The sequence below is a fragment of the Saccopteryx leptura genome, chromosome 5 (assembly GCF_036850995.1).
Source record: "Saccopteryx leptura isolate mSacLep1 chromosome 5, mSacLep1_pri_phased_curated, whole genome shotgun sequence".
In the NCBI taxonomy this organism is placed as follows: domain Eukaryota; kingdom Metazoa; phylum Chordata; class Mammalia; order Chiroptera; family Emballonuridae; genus Saccopteryx; species Saccopteryx leptura.
The window spans coordinates 3613703-3631085 of NC_089507.1; the positions used below are offsets into that span (position 1 = coordinate 3613703).

Here is a 17383-nt window from a genome sequence, read left to right on the forward strand (position 1 = left end):
ATTATGGGAATGTTAAGAAAATATGTAAAAAGAGTTTTTTCTTCAAAGCCTGAAGTTTATTTAAGGGGCCGCAAGTGAAAAGTACAATGTAGTGGGAAAAGTATAATCTCCTGATAAGAGATAGCTAATTTCCGTCTCAGCTCAGTCACTCACTATGCTCGTGACTTTCAGCGGATGAGTCCATGTTCTGCTCCATGCATCTGCTCCGCCATAAACTGACAGTCACCTGGCCCACCTCACAGGTCTGCGAGCGCCGGGCGGACACAGCCAGAAGGCCAGGTGGCAAAGACCTGCAAGCATGATCTGAGGCCACGCTTCCTGAACCTGAATCTTGACTGTCACCTTCTAGTTGTCACGACCTCCGGCATGTCACCTACCCTCTCTGTGGCTGGGCTTCCTGGCCTACAAAAGGGGGTGATAACAGCACTGACCTCACAGCTGTGAGGAGTAAAGGAATTAAGAATGGGAATGAGTGGTAGCAGCACCTTTGTAAGGGACTACTGTCGCTGTCACCTCTTTCCTCAGGAGGCGAGCCCAATGCCGGGCACTAGGGAGACCCCCAGAGTTAGTAGGGATGCTGGTATTCAGGGTTCAGGAAAGAGGATGCTGGCGGGGCCCAGAACAGTTAGTGACAATGGACCGTAAGTGAGCTGACGGTCCCGAGAGGCAGCAGGCGGTGAGCAATGACTGAGGGGCAGGAATCTGGCGTGGGCCTGACCACGTCCGACGCCTGATCAGACCAGCGGCCGCTGGAAATGCAGAGCAGGGAAGTCGGGAGGCTGGTTTCAGAGGGCTTAAAAGCAAGGAAAAAGTTTTTACTTTGCTAGGAAACTGGTAGCCACTGGAGATCTCACGGTGAGACAGACTGCTGCCGGAAGCACCTCGAGTCAGGCTGGCTACCAGGGGACTGCCGCTCCGGATGCCCGCTCCGGATGCAACCACCATCAGGGTCGCCCATGCAGTGAGAAAGGCCTGTATCTGGCTGTCCTTTTCGGTTTGACTATAGCTGTCTAACAGAAACAGACTGAGTGCCTCATACGTAATTTTTAATGTACTAGGAGTCACATTAAATGTCTAAGAAAGAGGTGAAATTAATTTCAAAAACATACTGTATTTAACCAAATAGAACCTGAAGATCATTTCAATATGTAATCGATATTAAAAGATGTTAATGAACTAGTTACATTCTTTTTATACTAAGTGTTTGAAACCTGGTGAGAATTTACACTCACAGTACATCCCACCTGAAGGAGCCACACGCGGCTCACACCTACCAGGCCAGACAGCGCAGGTTCACGGAAACCAACCAAATGCTATTTTCCCCTTAAGTTTGAGAAGTTCAGAAAAGTCAAATAAAATGTATAATAAAAACTCTGCTTAGCCTGGCCTGTGGTGGCACAGTGGATAAAGTGTCGACCTGGAACACTGAGGTTGCCGGTTAGAAACCCTGGGCTTGCCTGGTCAAGGCACGTATGGGAGTTGATGCTTCCTGCTCCTCCCCCCTTCTCTCTCTCTACCTCTTTCTCTCTCTCTCTCTCCCCTCTCTAAATGAATAAATTAATTAATAAAAAAAAAAGAAGTCTGCTTATAATGCAGGTGATTTTAACACTAACCATTTATAAAGAAAGAACTGAAAGCGTCTTTAGCAAACACAGTCGACAGAGTCAATGACATGCCCATGTTCCCTTTGGAATCAGCGGTGGGAAACTGGTTTCCGGTGTGTGAAACAAGGATAAGCATAATTTCTTCCAGCTGTCCCAAAGGACTGGCCTGAAGTTCAAAGGTAACAGGACATGAACTGACTGTAAAAACCTTGTTTGTTTCACTCATTCATTGCACAACTACTGATTCAATATGAATATTAAAGACAGAACCATCGTATTCACCTTTGAATTGTGCCAAGTATACAAGTGCTCAATTAATGTCTCATGAACTATAAAATATGAAACTACATGCAAGATGATGACCAAAAACTGTAAACCATGTAACAATTAATAGCCTGACTTTAACAAATGCACAGTTCAATACTGAATACAGTCGTACATACATTTCCACTTGATCCTTTGCTGTAGGGGATAGTTCTGCATCTGGAGAAGGAGACCCCTCTAACTTTTTGTGAATCTTCTCTTCTGTTATGAAACAAAAATTCAGAAAGATCTGTCATGTTTTTTAAAATTTCTCGAGTAACTGTAATAGAAATTATACAGGTTTCTGTGACTTAAAAAGAACTGTATAGCAGTTTGTCTTTTTAATCAACATCTACTTCTTCAGGGTGCCCGAGCAAATTCTCTAAGCCACAGAAACACAGGCCAAGAGGGGAGGCCGGTTCACCTTATCCTGAGCCAGTGCTCTAGGGGCACTTACTCACAGATTAACTCCCCTGTGTACTCGTTAATTACACCAGAAGGAGACAACATCTGTTTAGATTACAAAAATAGTTTCTCACAAAATTTTGTACTCATGGATTTTTATACTGACTCACTTTAACTAATGCTAATCTGCCAAGAAAATTTTTAATCACAATTCACAATCCGTCACTTAACACCTAAGTGTCCAAGGGCTGTGTTTCAACTAACATGGAATCAAGGGGCTATCCCCTCAGCTGCCTGGGAATTAAAACAAGCCACATCCATAACTGAAGGCCCGCCTTGGTGGGCAGCGACGGCCGCGACAGGCAGGGACAGGGGCACCAAGAGGGCAGGAAAGCCAAGGCTCCCAATCTCTGTGCAGCTCTCCCTCCAAGGGCTACAGAAAAGTTGAGGAAAGGAGTTGTGAGGGTTCCTGAGAGCAGATGACTTACTGAGGTTGTCAAGCCTGCTTCCTCAAAACTCCAAGAGCCGAGGCAGAAGGTCCTTCTAAACCTGAGAGAGCTGAGGCCAGCACCTCTGGAGGCCCGGTGTCTTAGCAGACGCCCAGGGCAGTGGCTGAGAGCAGTCCAGTGCTGCTCTCCGTCTCTGGGCTTCAGGAATCGGCCCTGGCCCTCCCCAGGCGGCACCGGGGGGCCTGTCTCCCAATGACTGAGAGGCTGCCTCCGAGCACAAGGGACTTGTCCCTTGTTCTTGTTTTGCTCAATTCTAAGCTTTCCCTCCCCCCATTCTGCGCTGACCTCGTCCATCCGCCCGCCCCGTGTGAACAGCCCGTGGGGAGTGCGCTCACCTTGCTTACTCTGCAGGTCTTTCAGCCGGGAGCAGAGCTCCTCCACTAACATCTCGATGCCGGAGCTCTGCGTGAGAACACACACACCACTGGTTACCGCCGGGAGTAAAGTTCAGTATTTGTATGCTTTTGTTTTAATATAAAGGTTTTACAAATAAATTCATTTTCCATGTTCCAAAAGAAATACAGTACTGATATTTTAATAAACAGAAGAGTTTGAAAATTATATGTTTGTAGATCCAATTTAGTGTCAATATTTTACCAATTAAGTACACTGCTCACAAAAACTAGGGGATCAGGGAACAGGCAGACACTCTACTTACAGCCTTTGGTCAAGTGCATTTTCACCAATGAAATAAAAGTTGGTTTTGCATCTCATTTGCATAATCAAACTTTCCTTGACTTGTCGTTTGCTTTTCTGATGTTCTTGTTAAATAAAAAAAACCCCACCAGATGCTTCTTTTTTTTATTGCTTCATATTCATTTGGAAATATCCCTTATTTTTTGTGAGCAGTATATATATATTCAGTAGCAATTACTAAAAAAAAAAGACTTCTGTCTTGCCAGAATAGTATAGCATGACCTCTCGCTGATGGGGCAGCCTACGGACCTGAATGCCCACCGTACGACTGAAGAGTCACCCTCTATTCCCCACCTATGCCAGTGAGGTCTTATACCAAACTCAACACAAAGAAAAACCACAGAAAGTTCATCTGAGTCCTCAAGAAGCTCCTGGTCTAAGAAAACAAAATGATTTTTCTCTCTTAAAGTGAACACTCACGACTGCAACAAGGAGCAGTCTGGAAAGCTGCCGACCTGGCAGTGTTGTCCCTTTAAGCCCACGGGAAGGGTGCAGCCTCTGTGCAGAACCAGGGCACAACTGAAGGAGTGCCCGGGAGAGTCTGAAGTTGGGAGGACAAGACTATAGCCGACCTCTAAGGAAAAATGAATGTTATAAATAGGCACAAACAACCTTTTACTCATGTAGACTTTTAAACTTGAACACTTTTCCATTTCTCACAATAGGAAAGAAAAATCTTTTACAATGTACAAAAAAGTGAATGCGTTTCCTAGCAACCTTGTCCTTCTTCAGCGACCGAAAGTATTTAAAAGAGAACTGAGTCCCTCTAGGTGGGCACCGCCGAACAGGTGCACATGACTCTGTTCACCCTTTGCCCTCCTGGGCCTTGAGAAGCTAAAAATAGAACTTTGCCCTACTCACTTAACTCAGAATGACTCAGCACAAGTAGTCCAGCTATCCTAAACGAGAAACCAGGTCCCCGCCACAGTGTGAGGCAAAAGATTACAATGAAAAGGGTTAATTGTAAACAATGACAGTTACATTTTATCCACATCAGATCGCAGCTTTTACTAGGGACACAGGACAGAGGGAGACAGGGAAGTGGGCCAAAAGAGAACTGCTCTTTCCTCAAAAACACTCTTCACAACCACGGCAGCCATTAGTCACAAACACTGCTCCGACCACACAATTCCATCAGGGAGACTGCTTACCATAGTGCTCAAGCTGGGCTGAGTAGGGCCGTTTTATTCCACTTCCTCCAGATCCTGAACCTAACACCAGTGTCAGCTGACGCGCGCCTGCTGCACGCTGCTCTGTACACAAGCCTATGTCACTGTTTCTGAAGCCAGGCCAGTCCCAGTGCAGAACAGTGAGCCTCGGATCCGCTCCCCCTCTCCTTCAGCACTAAGGCAGCTGGCCACTGCAGTCCACGGGCTAGAACCTCACACAACCAAGGGACTCGATACTCTTTCTTCTGCTTTGTCTTGGAACTCGATGCAACTGTAAAATCTAGTAGTCCTGGAGACTGATACGACTCAGAAGTACATCATCTGCTCTTACACACACACGACAAAGAAACTGAACTTACACCTCAACTCTGCATAGAGCAAGTTCTCCCCACCAGGCTCCTCTTCTTTCCCTGACTGCAGCATCCTACACGCGTGCATTTCTGTATGTTTTTAATCTAAATATATTTATGTGTATTCAGACCCCTGGGTCATCCTAATAACACACTGAGAAGGAAAAGGGGCTGTAAGCAGCAGCCACCGCGCTGTCTTCACCTGGCAGGTACTCCAAATTACTTACTGGGAGCTGTGAATGAGAAACTGTTTGTTTCCCCAACTATAATGTAAACTATTAGATAATCTTAACAATCATATTTTAATAGTATACCATATCCACAGCTTTCAAGACTATTGAGAGCCTGTAGTATCTTAAGAAATAAAATAAATTATACCCATATTTTAGTGAGAACATGCTGTAAGTGGGGGAAAAAATGCTAACATTATACCACTTGGCTCAACCACCGCTTTTTTAACTATGACAAGGACACTCAGCAGCCAGTACCAGACAAACGGCTGGGTGCTCTGCACACGGTAAGAGCACTCCAAGGTTCAGACGGCAGCACTCCGAGTCTGAGCACTGCGCAGCCGCACGGCAGAGCAGCACGGCTCAGGTCCGTCCGTCCGTGCACAGCCTTCCAGACCACCACCACGGTCCCCCACCCGCTCACTCGTGCAGTCAGAAAATAGCCAGGAGCACCCCAATGCGGTGGGCAGGGCACAGGGACAAGGGTCCTGTCCTAATGGCATTTATGTTGTAGTAACTCTTACTTCTCAGAGAAAACGGCCAAGTGGAATGTGTTTGGATCCCACAGACCAGGGTCTGAATTCCTACACTGCCCCAGGCCCACTGGGCAGCAAGGGTGTGTGGTCTCCGGACGAGATGGGCCTCTGCTTGGCGGCTGACCACAGGCCTCCCCTCTCCCTACTGTCTTAATCACTTAGCTTCCTGCTGGGCCCTACCAAGCCCTGTGAGAGGGCCAGTTCTGGGTGAGATAAACGAACAAGCAAACAGTCTGTCCTTTACCTCTTCCCCTGTGACCGGCCCCACACATGCACATCTAACTGCCTTTTCACAATCTCCACTTGGTGCTGGCACAGGCCTCTCACATCCAAATCTGTCTCCACACCCCCTGCCCACGCAGCCACCACGAGTCCGTGTTCCTCCCTCATTTCCTTTTCCCCAATAAATGAAAATGCCATTCCTACAGCTGCTCAGATAAAAAACCTTGGCTATTTTCCTTGACTCCTCCATTCCCCCCCCACACGTCCAATCCTGTCAGCCCTACCCTCAAAATACAAGATATGTACACGTGGACCCCCCCCCCCACGGGGACCCCCCGCGGCCCTCCCCAGCCCTGCCTGCCTGGCTGCCTCCACTGCTCCGTCACCCGCCCCACCTGGCCGGGCCAGTCTCAGAGCACGGCAGCCTCTTACAAGCATGGGGCCCAGTTACATGACCCTCTGCTCCAAACTCTCCAACCCGCAGGCTCCTCAGAGGAAAAGCCTGAGTCCTTGTAATGGCCGACAGGCCCAGCTGCAGCTACACCCAAGGAGACAGGGCCAGGCTACCCCGCAGGCTGGTGTGACCACGCAGTGCTGAGCACAGGCGACCTCAGCACAGCCGTGTCTCAGGCGCTGACCTGCAGAGGGAGCACTGGGCACACAGCACCAGATGGCGCACATGTCCACTTCAGCACTCAAGGAGTGATACCTATCATTGTTATGATGCTTTTATTAGCCAGAATGAGTCAAATTTAAACATCGGCTTGCAAAGGGACAATGAATATACACGGTCAAAGCTAATCTTGGAAGTAGACTGCTCTGAAATACCTTGCATGGCTTTTGCACAGACAACCCTGCACAGCATATAAACACGCGTGCGAACTGGTAAGAGGCTGTGTCTCTGACTGGGCTTGGCTGGGTGAGAACAGGGGAAACTGCAGGAGGACTGACCACACCCAGGGCACAGACCCTCTGTGAGGCTCGGTCCAGGAGAGACTGCAGGAGGACTGACCACACCCAGGGCACAGACCCTCTGTGAGGCTCGGTCCAGGAGAGACTGCAGGAGGACTGACCACACCCAGGGCACAGACCCTCTGTGAGGCTCGGTCCAGGAGAGACTGCAGGAGGACTGACCACACCCAGGGCACAGACCTCTGTGAGGCTCGGTCCAGGAGGAACTGCAGGAGGACTGACCACACCCAGGGCACAGACCTCTGTGAGGCTCGGTCCAGGAGGAACTGCAGGAGGACTGACCACACCCAGGGCACAGACCCTCTGTGAGGCTCGGTCCAGGAGAGACTGCAGGAGGACTGACCACACCCAGGGCACAGACCCTCTGTGAGGCTCGGTCCAGGAGAGACTGCAGGAGGACTGACCACACCCAGGGCACAGACCCTCTGTGAGGCTCGGTCCAGGAGAGACTGCAGGAGGACTGACCACACCCAGGGCACAGACCCTCTGTGAGGCTCGGTCCAGGAGAGACTGCAGGAGGACTGACCACACCCAGGGCACAGACCTCTGTGAGGCTCGGTCCAGGAGGAACTGCAGGAGGACTGACCACACCCAGGGCACAGACCTCTGTGAGGCTCGGTCCAGGAGGAACTGCAGGAGGACTGACCACACCCAGGGCACAGACCCTCTGTGAGGCTCGGTCCAGGAGAGACTGCAGGAGGACTGACCACACCCAGGGCACAGACCCTCTGTGAGGCTCGTTCCAGGAGAGACTGCAGGAGGACTGACCACACCCAGGGCACAGACCCTCTGTGAGGCTCGTTCCAGGAGGAACTGCAGGAGGACTGACCACACCCAGGGCACAGACCTCTGTGAGGCTCAGTCCAGGAGGAACTGCAGGAGGACTGACCACACCCAGGGCACAGACCCTCTGTGAGGCTCGTTCCAGGAGGAACTGCAGGAGGACTGACCACACCCAGGGCACAGACCCTCTGTGAGGCTCGCTCCACAACCACAGACCCGGGCGCTGCCCCAGCCTGGCAGCAGCGCCATTCCTCGCAAAACGAGCTTCACTGAAGTTCGCATTCATTCTACCTTTACTCGCTCCCCAAACAGAACACGCAGAGCTGCTGATCAAACCATTCCCAAAATGGGAGCCAAAATCATAGTTTGGATTTTGTTTTAAGTAGCACAATAAAAACAATAGAAATATAACTAATTATTAAAAACAAACAAAACAAGAGCTCTAATTCTGAAGAGAGAACAAAACCAAAACAATAAGTGCTGTCACATTTCAATATTCTGTTTCGTGTATTTTTAAACAGAGAAAGAGAGGTCTGGGGACATTTAACAATATTGCACACGTACCATGTCCACTGAGAACAAACAAGAGCGACAGCTCAGGAAAACACCACTGAATACAAACCACCGCTCTGGGGCTGAGCTGCCCATCGCCGCGTCACACCACAGCACACATCCCTTTCCGGGCCAGCACTGATGCAGCTGAAATAAATGCAAACAGCCTGACTAGCGGTGGTACAGTGGTTAGTCTCGACCTGGGACTCTGAGGACCCAAGTGCGAGACCCTGAGGTCACTGGCATGAGTGTGGGCTCATCATCATGATCTCAAGGTCGCTGGCTTGAGCAAGGGGTCACCGGCCTGGCTGGAGTCCCTGGTCAAGGAATGTATGAGAAGTAATCAATGAATAACTAAAGTAAAGCAACAAGTTGATGCTGCTCATTTCTTTCCCTTCCCCTCTTTCTCTCTCACTCTCTCTCAAAAAAAAAAAAAAATGCAAACGTTATAGAAAATGAATTTTCCATCTGGAAGTGCAGAGATTGCCGGTTCGATCCCGTCAGGGCACCAGGGGAAGCAGACAACAGAGTGGAGCAAGAAATGAGTGCTTCCCTTCCTCCTACCCTCTCTCTCCCTTCCTCTCTCTGTGTCTCTGAAAATAAAAAAATTTTAAAAAAAAAGAAACCCTGGCCGAGAAGCGTCACCCCGCAGCACAGAGGTTGCTGGCTCGACTCCCCAGGCGGGCACACACTGGAGCAGCTCCACGTTCCCGACTCTCTCTCCCGTCTCTCTCAAAAAAAGAAAAAAACCCCAAAAACCCACTGTTGGGCAGATGAGTTCGTACAATTTGTGTTGTTTGGTTCCGCTCACTTTTATTAAAAATGGCCCTCCCCATGTGGGGTGGCTGATTGCCTTCCTGCTTGGGAAGGGGCTTGGTTATGCTAATGTGTGCTGGGGGAGGACTTTCCCACAAAAAGTTTTAAGAGCTAGGCGGCCATTTGGGGAGAGGAGAAGACCACATGGTTGCAGGGAAGGAGGCAGCCAAGATGGAGGCATGCGGAAGGGACTGAGTGAGACTACTGGGCCTTTGATTCTAGGAAAACACCAGAGAAAGTCAGTGGCTCTGGGAGCCCTGAATGGAAAGGGAAGTGTTTTCCCGCTGTGTGTATTTCTCGCCCGCTGGTTGCGAGCAGGAATAAAGGTAATGCCCGCCAGTTCTTGGCTGGGTTGTTTCATTACTGCCCAAACTGAACGGGAACCTGCACGGGCCAGGCGGCTGTGATGGTGGCCGCAGCTACTGGCTTTACACCCATGGCGCAGGGAAGTGTCTGATAATCATGGATGGTCCTGTAGAAACCGTCAGCTCTGCACCTGTAACAGTCACACCTGCACACGCAATAATGAGAACAGAACTCACCTTGCATGTAGCAGTTAGCACCACCCCTACCTGCCACTTAACCTCAGCATCACCTGTTTACTGTCTTGTGTAAGAGACTGCAAGCCGACAGAGTCCTTGCAGTGTAGATCTGGGGGGGACAATGGTGTGAGGACTGGCAGAAAGCCGACAGAGTCCTTGCAGTGTAGATCTGGGGGGGACAATGGTGTGAGGACTGGCAGAAAGCCGACAGAGTCCTTGCAGTGTAGATCTGGGGGGGACAATGGTGTGAGGACTGGCAGAAAGCCGACAGAGTCCTTGCAGTGTAGATCTGGGGGGGACAATGGTGTGAGGACTGGCAGAAAGCCGACAGAGTCCTTGCAGTGTAGATCTGGGGGGGACAATGGTGTGAGGACTGGCAGAAAGCCGACAGAGTCCTTGCAGTGTAGATCTGGGGGGGACAATGGTGTGAGGACTGGCAGAAAGCCGACAGAGTCCTTGCAGTGTAGATCTGGGGGGGACAATGGTGTGAGGACTGGCAGAAAGCCGACAGAGTCCTTGCAGTGTAGATCTGGGGGGGACAATGGTGTGAGGACTGGCAGAAAGCCGACAGAGTCCTTGCAGTGTAGATCTGGGGGGGACAATGGTGTGAGGACTGGCAGAAAGCCGACAGAGTCCTTGCAGTGTAGATCTGGGGGGGACAATGGTGTGAGGACTGGCAGAAAGCCGACAGAGTCCTTGCAGTGTAGATCTGGGGGGGACAATGGTGTGAGGACTGGCAGAAAGCCGACAGAGTCCTTGCAGTGTAGATCTGGGGGGGACAATGGTGTGAGGACTGGCAGAAAGCCGACAGGGGCCTTGCAGTGTAGATCTGGGGGGGACAATGGTGTGAGGACTGGCAGAAAGCTGACAGGGGCCTTGCAGTGTAGATCTGGGGGGGACAATGGTGTGAGGACTGGCAGAAAGCTGACAGGGGCCTTGCAGTGTAGATCTGGGGGGGACAATGGTGTGAGGACTGGCAGAAAGCTGACCGGGGCCTTGCTGCTCATCCCCCATCTCCCTTGCTTGATTAAGCTGCTAAAGGCTAAGCTCTTCCCCATAACTCGATTGTTTGATTAAGTTGGTGAAGGCCATTTACACGCCCTTCCCCACAGCTCCATGTTAGCTGTGATCCTGACGGTTGGTTTCTGCTAGTCCCATCCCCCGTGTCCCTGAAGAGACTGGAGGCCGTTTTCTTTTTACCCTTTGTTTTGTGAAATTAAGATGTTATGCACAGTGGGGGGGTTTCTGCACTTGGGAGAATTCTTGATTTGCCTCAGAGATGTGACTTTGTATCTGAGCTCTCTTTGTTTTGCAAATGACTTTGCTTTACACTATAAAAATAAAGCCTTTGGGAGTGCAGGTGCTTCTGGTAGGTCATCAGCCACCAGAAGACCTCCTGATCCCACCCTTTTTCTGTTTATTTTCTAATCCTCCACTGTTCCCACTGGAGACCTGCAAAGTAAGAGTTGGGTTGGGTAGCAACAGTCTTGTAATTACATCGTTGATATTCTAATCAACTAGAGTGTAGACTTGTTAGTGGCGTCTGATTTTGACCAGTTGGTAGTGACTGTAAACAGTCAGCATCTAGACTTGCTGGGAAAACTCAGCACAGAACCTGAACATTACCATCCTCAGTAGGGCACCAACAACGTACCCACTGTGGCCAAAACATAAACTAAAACTTTAGCATAATAACCTCCTATGTAGGGCCTCTTTGCTCTTTTTTTTTTTTTTTTTTTGTATTTTTCTGAAGTGAGAAGCAGGGAGGCAGACAGACTTCAGCATGCACCCGACCAGGATCCACCTGGCATACCCACCAGGGGGCAATGCTCTGCCCATCTGGGGCGTCGCACTGTTGTGACCAGAGCCATTCTAGCACCTGAGGCAGAGGCCATAGAGCCATCCTCAGCGCCGGGGCCAACTTTGCTCCAATGGAGCCTTGGCTGCAGGAGGGGAAGAGAGAGACAGAGAGGAAGGAGAGGGAGAGGGGTGGAGAAGCAGATGGGCGCCTCTCCTGTGTGCCCTGGCCGGGAATTGAACCCGGGACATCCACACGCTGGGCCAATGCTCTACTATTGAGCCAACCGGCCAGGGCCGCCTCTTTGCTCCTTTCTATTCATTGAAGCCACCAGGCAGATTCTAGAGAAAAAAGCCAGGAACACACAGCCTACAACTCATAACCACCCAGTGATTGCTTTCTATTGTTTTAGATCATAACTGAAGAGGCCTTCCTCAAATTCTTTCTCCTGGGTCCTCAAGAACCAGGAGAGTGACTGGAGGAGTCTGTGCACGGCACACCCCACAGCAGGCCACCCAGGAGTAGGGCACGGGGCCCGAGGGGTCTGTGCGGGACGCCCCGGAGCAGGGCACCGGGCCCGAGGGGTCTGTGCGGGACGCCCCGGAGCAGGGCACGGGGCCCGAGGGGTCTGTGCGGGACGCCCCGGAGCAGGGCACCGGGCCCGTGGGGTCTGTGCGGGACGCCCCGGAGCAGGGCACGGGGCCCGAGGGGTCTGTGCGGGACGCCCCGGAGCAGGGCACCGGGCCCGTGGGGTCTGTGCGGGACGCCCCGGAGCAGGGCACGGGGCCCGAGGGGTCTGTGCGGGACGCCCCGGAGCAGGGCACGGGGCCCGAGGGGTCTGTGCGGGACGCCCCGGAGCAGGGCACCGGGCCCGAGGGGTCTGTGCGGGACGCCCCGGAGCAGGGCACCGGGCCCGTGGGGTCTGTGCGGGACGCCCCGGAGCAGGGCACGGGGCCCGAGGGGTCTGTGCGGAACGCCCCGGAGCAGGGCACGGGGCCCGAGGGGTCTGTGCGGGATGCCCTGGAGCAGGGCACGGGGCCCGAGGGCTCCCTCTTCACTCCCAGGCACTCACCATGCTCTGGGTATATGCCTGGCACATTCATCTCCTCAGCTGATTCTAATAAGATTTTTAAAATAATGCAACTTTTTTTCTTTTTAATAAATTGGGAAGGAAAGAATAGGAGGACAAATATGCCTCATTGGGTTTGAAAGCACACACCCCACCTTGAGAGCCAGGTAACAACGTAGACTCACAAGACCTTCCCCAGCCACTGCCCTGGTTGTGCAGTGTCTTCACCTTGCCTTGCGCCGGCCAGCAACCATGGACGACACGCAAGCTCAACACAGGCGTGGGCCTCGTGTGACCATGACAAAATGTCCACGTGCCTCACTCTCATGGCCGGCCAACAGCAGCGGCCTGGCTTTCCACGGCTGCACCACGGGGCTGGACTCATTTCCCAGCGACAGGGGTTCAAGGCAGAAATCAGATCCTTCCCAGACTGGACCTTCCTCCTATCTTCCTTCCAGTCATGACTCAGCAGCTTCTTTGGATTTGCTTGAAGAATTTACCTGAACTAACCTCTCACTTTTAAAACCCACCTGCACTCTGTGAATTCCTTTAAAAGCTCCAAATTATTTTACCAATCTACTCCCCGCAGTGCCATGTAGAAAACACCTCTGGGCAATTGTCCAACTGCCCCGCTGTGGGCCTGGACCTGCAGGCACCGCTGTCCCTCTCCACAGCTTCTCACACCAGGGTGGCCTCCTGCCCGTGCCTAGCCAGGCAAGTGTTCACAAGTGCACATGCACGGACACCAGCTTCCAGCAGCCACGTGGGCTGGCGTGGTCCTTTCTCCACCGTACGTGTACTGAAGCTGAGAAAGCCAGGCTTCAGGTAGAGGGGGAAGGACCCAGGAGCAGAGAGAGAAGCAGGAGTGACTATGGGTCTCCAAAGAAAAGGGCTTTGGGGCCCGCCCACTGAGTTCCCCGCTCCGCAGTTCCTGCGGCCGCAGTGTCCCTGCACTTGGTTTCAGTGAGATATCCCTGCACCCCATCCGTGCAGCCCCACTGTTTCTTACACTAGGTCAGTGGTCGGGAACCTATGGCTCATGAGCCAGATGTGGCTCTTTAGATGGCTGCATCTGGCTCGCAGACAAATCTTTAATAAAGAAAATAGTAACGTTAAAAATATAAAACATTCTCATGTATTACAATCCATTCATTTCCTACCGTTCATGTTCATGGTTGCGGGCGGCTGGAGCCAATCACAGCTGTCCTCCGGGACAACACCAAATTTTTATTGGATAATGCATAACGTACACAGGTCGTTGTATGGGTCTCACGGAATTATATTTTAAAATATGTGGCGTTCATGGCTCTCTCAGCCAAAAAGGTTCCCGACCCCTGGTGTAGGTTATTATGTTCCTACTCTTTGTAATAAAACAGTAACTGATTAGACAGTCACAGGAGCAATAACTTCCAAATTCCTATCCTATAGTCCAGAAGTCACAAGTTAGCCCGGCCGGTGGTGGCGCAGTAGATAGAGCATCAATCTGGAAAACTGAAGTCCCAGGTGTGAAATCCCTGGGTCACTGGCTTGAGCAAGGGGTTGCTGGCTCAGTACATATGAGAGGCAATCAATAAACAACCAAAGTGAAGCAACTACTGTTGATACTTCTCACTCTTTCTCTTTCTCCTCTTTCTCTCTCTTCTTGTCTCTTTCTCTCTCCTCTCCAAAAAAAAGAAAAAAATCAATTAAATAAAAAGAAATCAGAAATTTAAAAAATCAAGGGGGTGGAGACAGGAAAAAGGGGAACTTTAAAAACCAATCATTCCATTCAGTTGAAGAGAGATTCAGTACTGTCTGTGTGATGGGAGCTCAATCCCTTAGTCACCAGGAGATGTGAAGATGGGCGACTCACAGTCCTGGCCCCCAGGGCAACCATAAAGGGAAGACAGCAGTGCACAGCTGCAGCTTTGGCCGTGAGGGCCCTAATGCTAGAGGCGTCCCTGAGGTCTCAGGCACACTCCCTTCTAGACAGTTCTGAGCAGGATGAGCACCTGCGGCTGGGAAGCACTGAATGAGCTTTAACAGGCGAGTGTGGTAGGTGGTAGCCGGACAGAGTAACTTCCAGATTGTCAAGTGTATCAAAGCTGGTTATTCCAACATCAGACCATTAGATAACATAGATCAGGAAGAAGTTTCTGCAATAGGAAACCTCTCTGCATACCGTGTATGAATCCTCTCAGTATAACTTTACGTTATAAAGGTACTTAAACTACACTATCTCAAGTAGAATGGTAAAAACAAAATCATTTTTGGCCCTAGCCAGTTAGCTCAGTGGTAGAGCATCGGCTCGGCATGTGGACATCCCAGGTTCAATTCCCAATCAGGGCACACAGGAGAAGTGTCCATCTGTTTGTCCACCCCTCTCCCTTTCCCTCCCTTCCTCCCTTCCTTCCTTCCTTTTCTTTCTCTCTCTCTCTCTCTCTCTCTCTCTCTCTCTCTCTCTCAATCCTTCTTGCAGCCATGGCTCGACTGAAGTGAGTTGGCCCCAGGCACTGAGGACGGCTCCATGGCCTCCACCTCAGGCGCTAAGAGGAGCTCAGTTGCTGAGCAACAGAGCAACACTCCAAATGGGCAGAGCATCGCCTCCTATTGGACTTGCCAGGTGGATCCCAGTCAAGTCACTACAGGAGGTCTTTCTGCCTCTCCTCCTCTCATTGAATAAAAAATAAATAAATAGGCCCTGGCCGGTTGGCTCAGCGGTAGAGCGTCGGCCTGGCGTGCAGGGGACCCAGGTTCGATTCCCGGCCAGGGCACATAGGAGAAGCGCCCATTTGCTTCTCCACCCCCCCCCCTCCTTCCTCTCTGTCTGTCTCTTCCCCTCCTGCAGCCAAGGCTCCATTGGAGCAAAGATGGCCCGGGCGCTGGGGATGGCTCCTTGGCCTCTGCCCCAGGCGCTAGAGTGGCTCTGGTCGCGGCAGAGACGCCCCGGAGGGGCAGAGCATCGCCCCCTGGTGGGCAGAGCGTTGCCCCTGGTGGGCGTGCCGGGTGGATCCCGGTCGGGCGCATGCGGGAGTCTATCTGACTGTCTCTCCCTGTTTCCAGCTTCAGAAAAATACAAAAAATAAATAAATAAATAATAAATAAATAAATAAATCTTTTTTTCAGTAATGAACTCAGAGATTGCATCTTTGGTGGCGAGAGGGGGAGACAGGGACAGACAGACAGGAAGGGAAAGAAATGAGAAGTATCAATTCATAGTTGCAGCACCTTAGTTGTTCATTGACTGCTTTCTAATATGTGCCTTGACTGGGGGCTCCAGTTGAGCCAGTGACCCCTTGCTCAAGCCAGCGACCTTGGGCTCAAACCAGCAACCTTGGGCTTCAAGCCAGCGACTAGGGGGTCATATCTACTATACCACGCTGAAGCTGGTGAACCTGCGGGCAAGCCAGCAACCTCAGGGTTTCGAACCTGGGTCTTGACGCTCTATCTGCTGTGCCACCACCTGGTCAGGCAGAGATGGCATCATTTTTTTTTCTTTTTTAAAGATTTTACTTATTGATTTTACAGAGCGGGGTGGACAGGATGTGGTTGCTTTACTCTAGCTCAGGGGTCAGGAACCTTTTTGGCTGAGAGAGCCATGAACACCACATATTTTAAAATGTAATTCCTTGAGAGCCATACAACGACCCGTGTATGTTATCCAATAAAAATTTGATGTTGTCCCAGAGGACAGCTGTGATTGGCTCCAGCCACCCGCAACCAAGAACATGAAGGTAGGAAATGAATGGATTGTAATACATGAGAATGTTTTATATTTTTAATGTTATTACTTTTTTTATTAAAGATTTGTCTGCGAGCCAGATGCAGCCATCAAAAGAGCCACATCTGGCTCGCGAGCCATGGGTTCCCGACCCCTGCTCTGCTCTAGCTGTTCACTGGTTGCGTGTTGTTTGTGCCCTGACCAGGCAGCCCAGGGTTTCAAATTGGCAACTTCAGCATTCTAGGTCGGTGCTCTATCCACTGCGCCACCACAGGTCAGGCATCAGAGATTACATCTTATAGTAATAAAATAAGACTTTATAGTACCAACTTAAATAGATGATTATATTCTAAAATTATTTTATTTCTTGATGTTAAAGAACATGAGAAATATATTATATGAAATGTTACAAGATTAATAAAATAATAACATTTTCTATTAAAAACAAAAAATTATAAATCAGAAGCAAATACACTGTTCTTAAAAAGTGTTAGATCTATTATCTCAATTCTAAAGATGTATTCCAAAGAAATAATGGAGACCATGAAAAAGCCACATGATATATAACACAATATCCTGTGTTGCACAACAAGAAATACCCAGTAACATGAAGCACATTATGTTGTGGTCAGAATATCTGATAAAGTATCACTTAACCACTGAAAAGAATAAAGATAATATAGTAACAAGATCAAATATATGTGAAATGGAATAAGAGGATATAAAATTTTGCATATACTCTAATTACAATGATACATAGAATATATAAAAAATATAAATAAAATACAAAGAAGGAAAAAAGTGATAATGTATATTTTACCATGGGAATATAATGAGTAACTAATTTTTCTAAGGTTTTTTTTCTTTTTTTCTTTTTGGGTCAAGATGGTATAATTGTAAACTTTTTAAATATTCCCCTTTTCTCCTCTTAAGTATTAAAAGTAAAATGTAAACTCACTTCATCAGAAGCAGATCGGAGACACTGGACAGCAGCCTGTTTTTTCATTTCTTCTAGAGTGAGATCTGAGCACTTTTTCTTACTTTTTCCCCATTTCTTATAAGCTCCTTTGTCCCAGCCCAGGAAGATGTCATTCTCCTAAAATAAGATTGGGTAAGTTTCAATGACC

At 49.8% G+C, this 17383-nt stretch overlaps 1 protein-coding gene across 2 annotated transcripts in view; it reads right to left on the reverse strand.

Moving 5' to 3' along the window:
- KIAA0232 (KIAA0232 ortholog) overlaps window positions 1-17383 on the reverse strand; it is a 98524-nt gene that overhangs the window by 26178 nt on the left and 54963 nt on the right. For both annotated transcript variants that reach the window (XM_066387367.1, XM_066387366.1), the window contains exons 3-5: window positions 17215-17352; window positions 3157-3223; window positions 2048-2129 (exon numbers count right to left, since the gene is read on the reverse strand). In XM_066387367.1, coding sequence (XP_066243464.1) covers window positions 2048-2129; window positions 3157-3223; window positions 17215-17352 — 287 coding nt within the window. The remainder of the gene's footprint in view (window positions 1-2047; window positions 2130-3156; window positions 3224-17214; window positions 17353-17383) is intronic.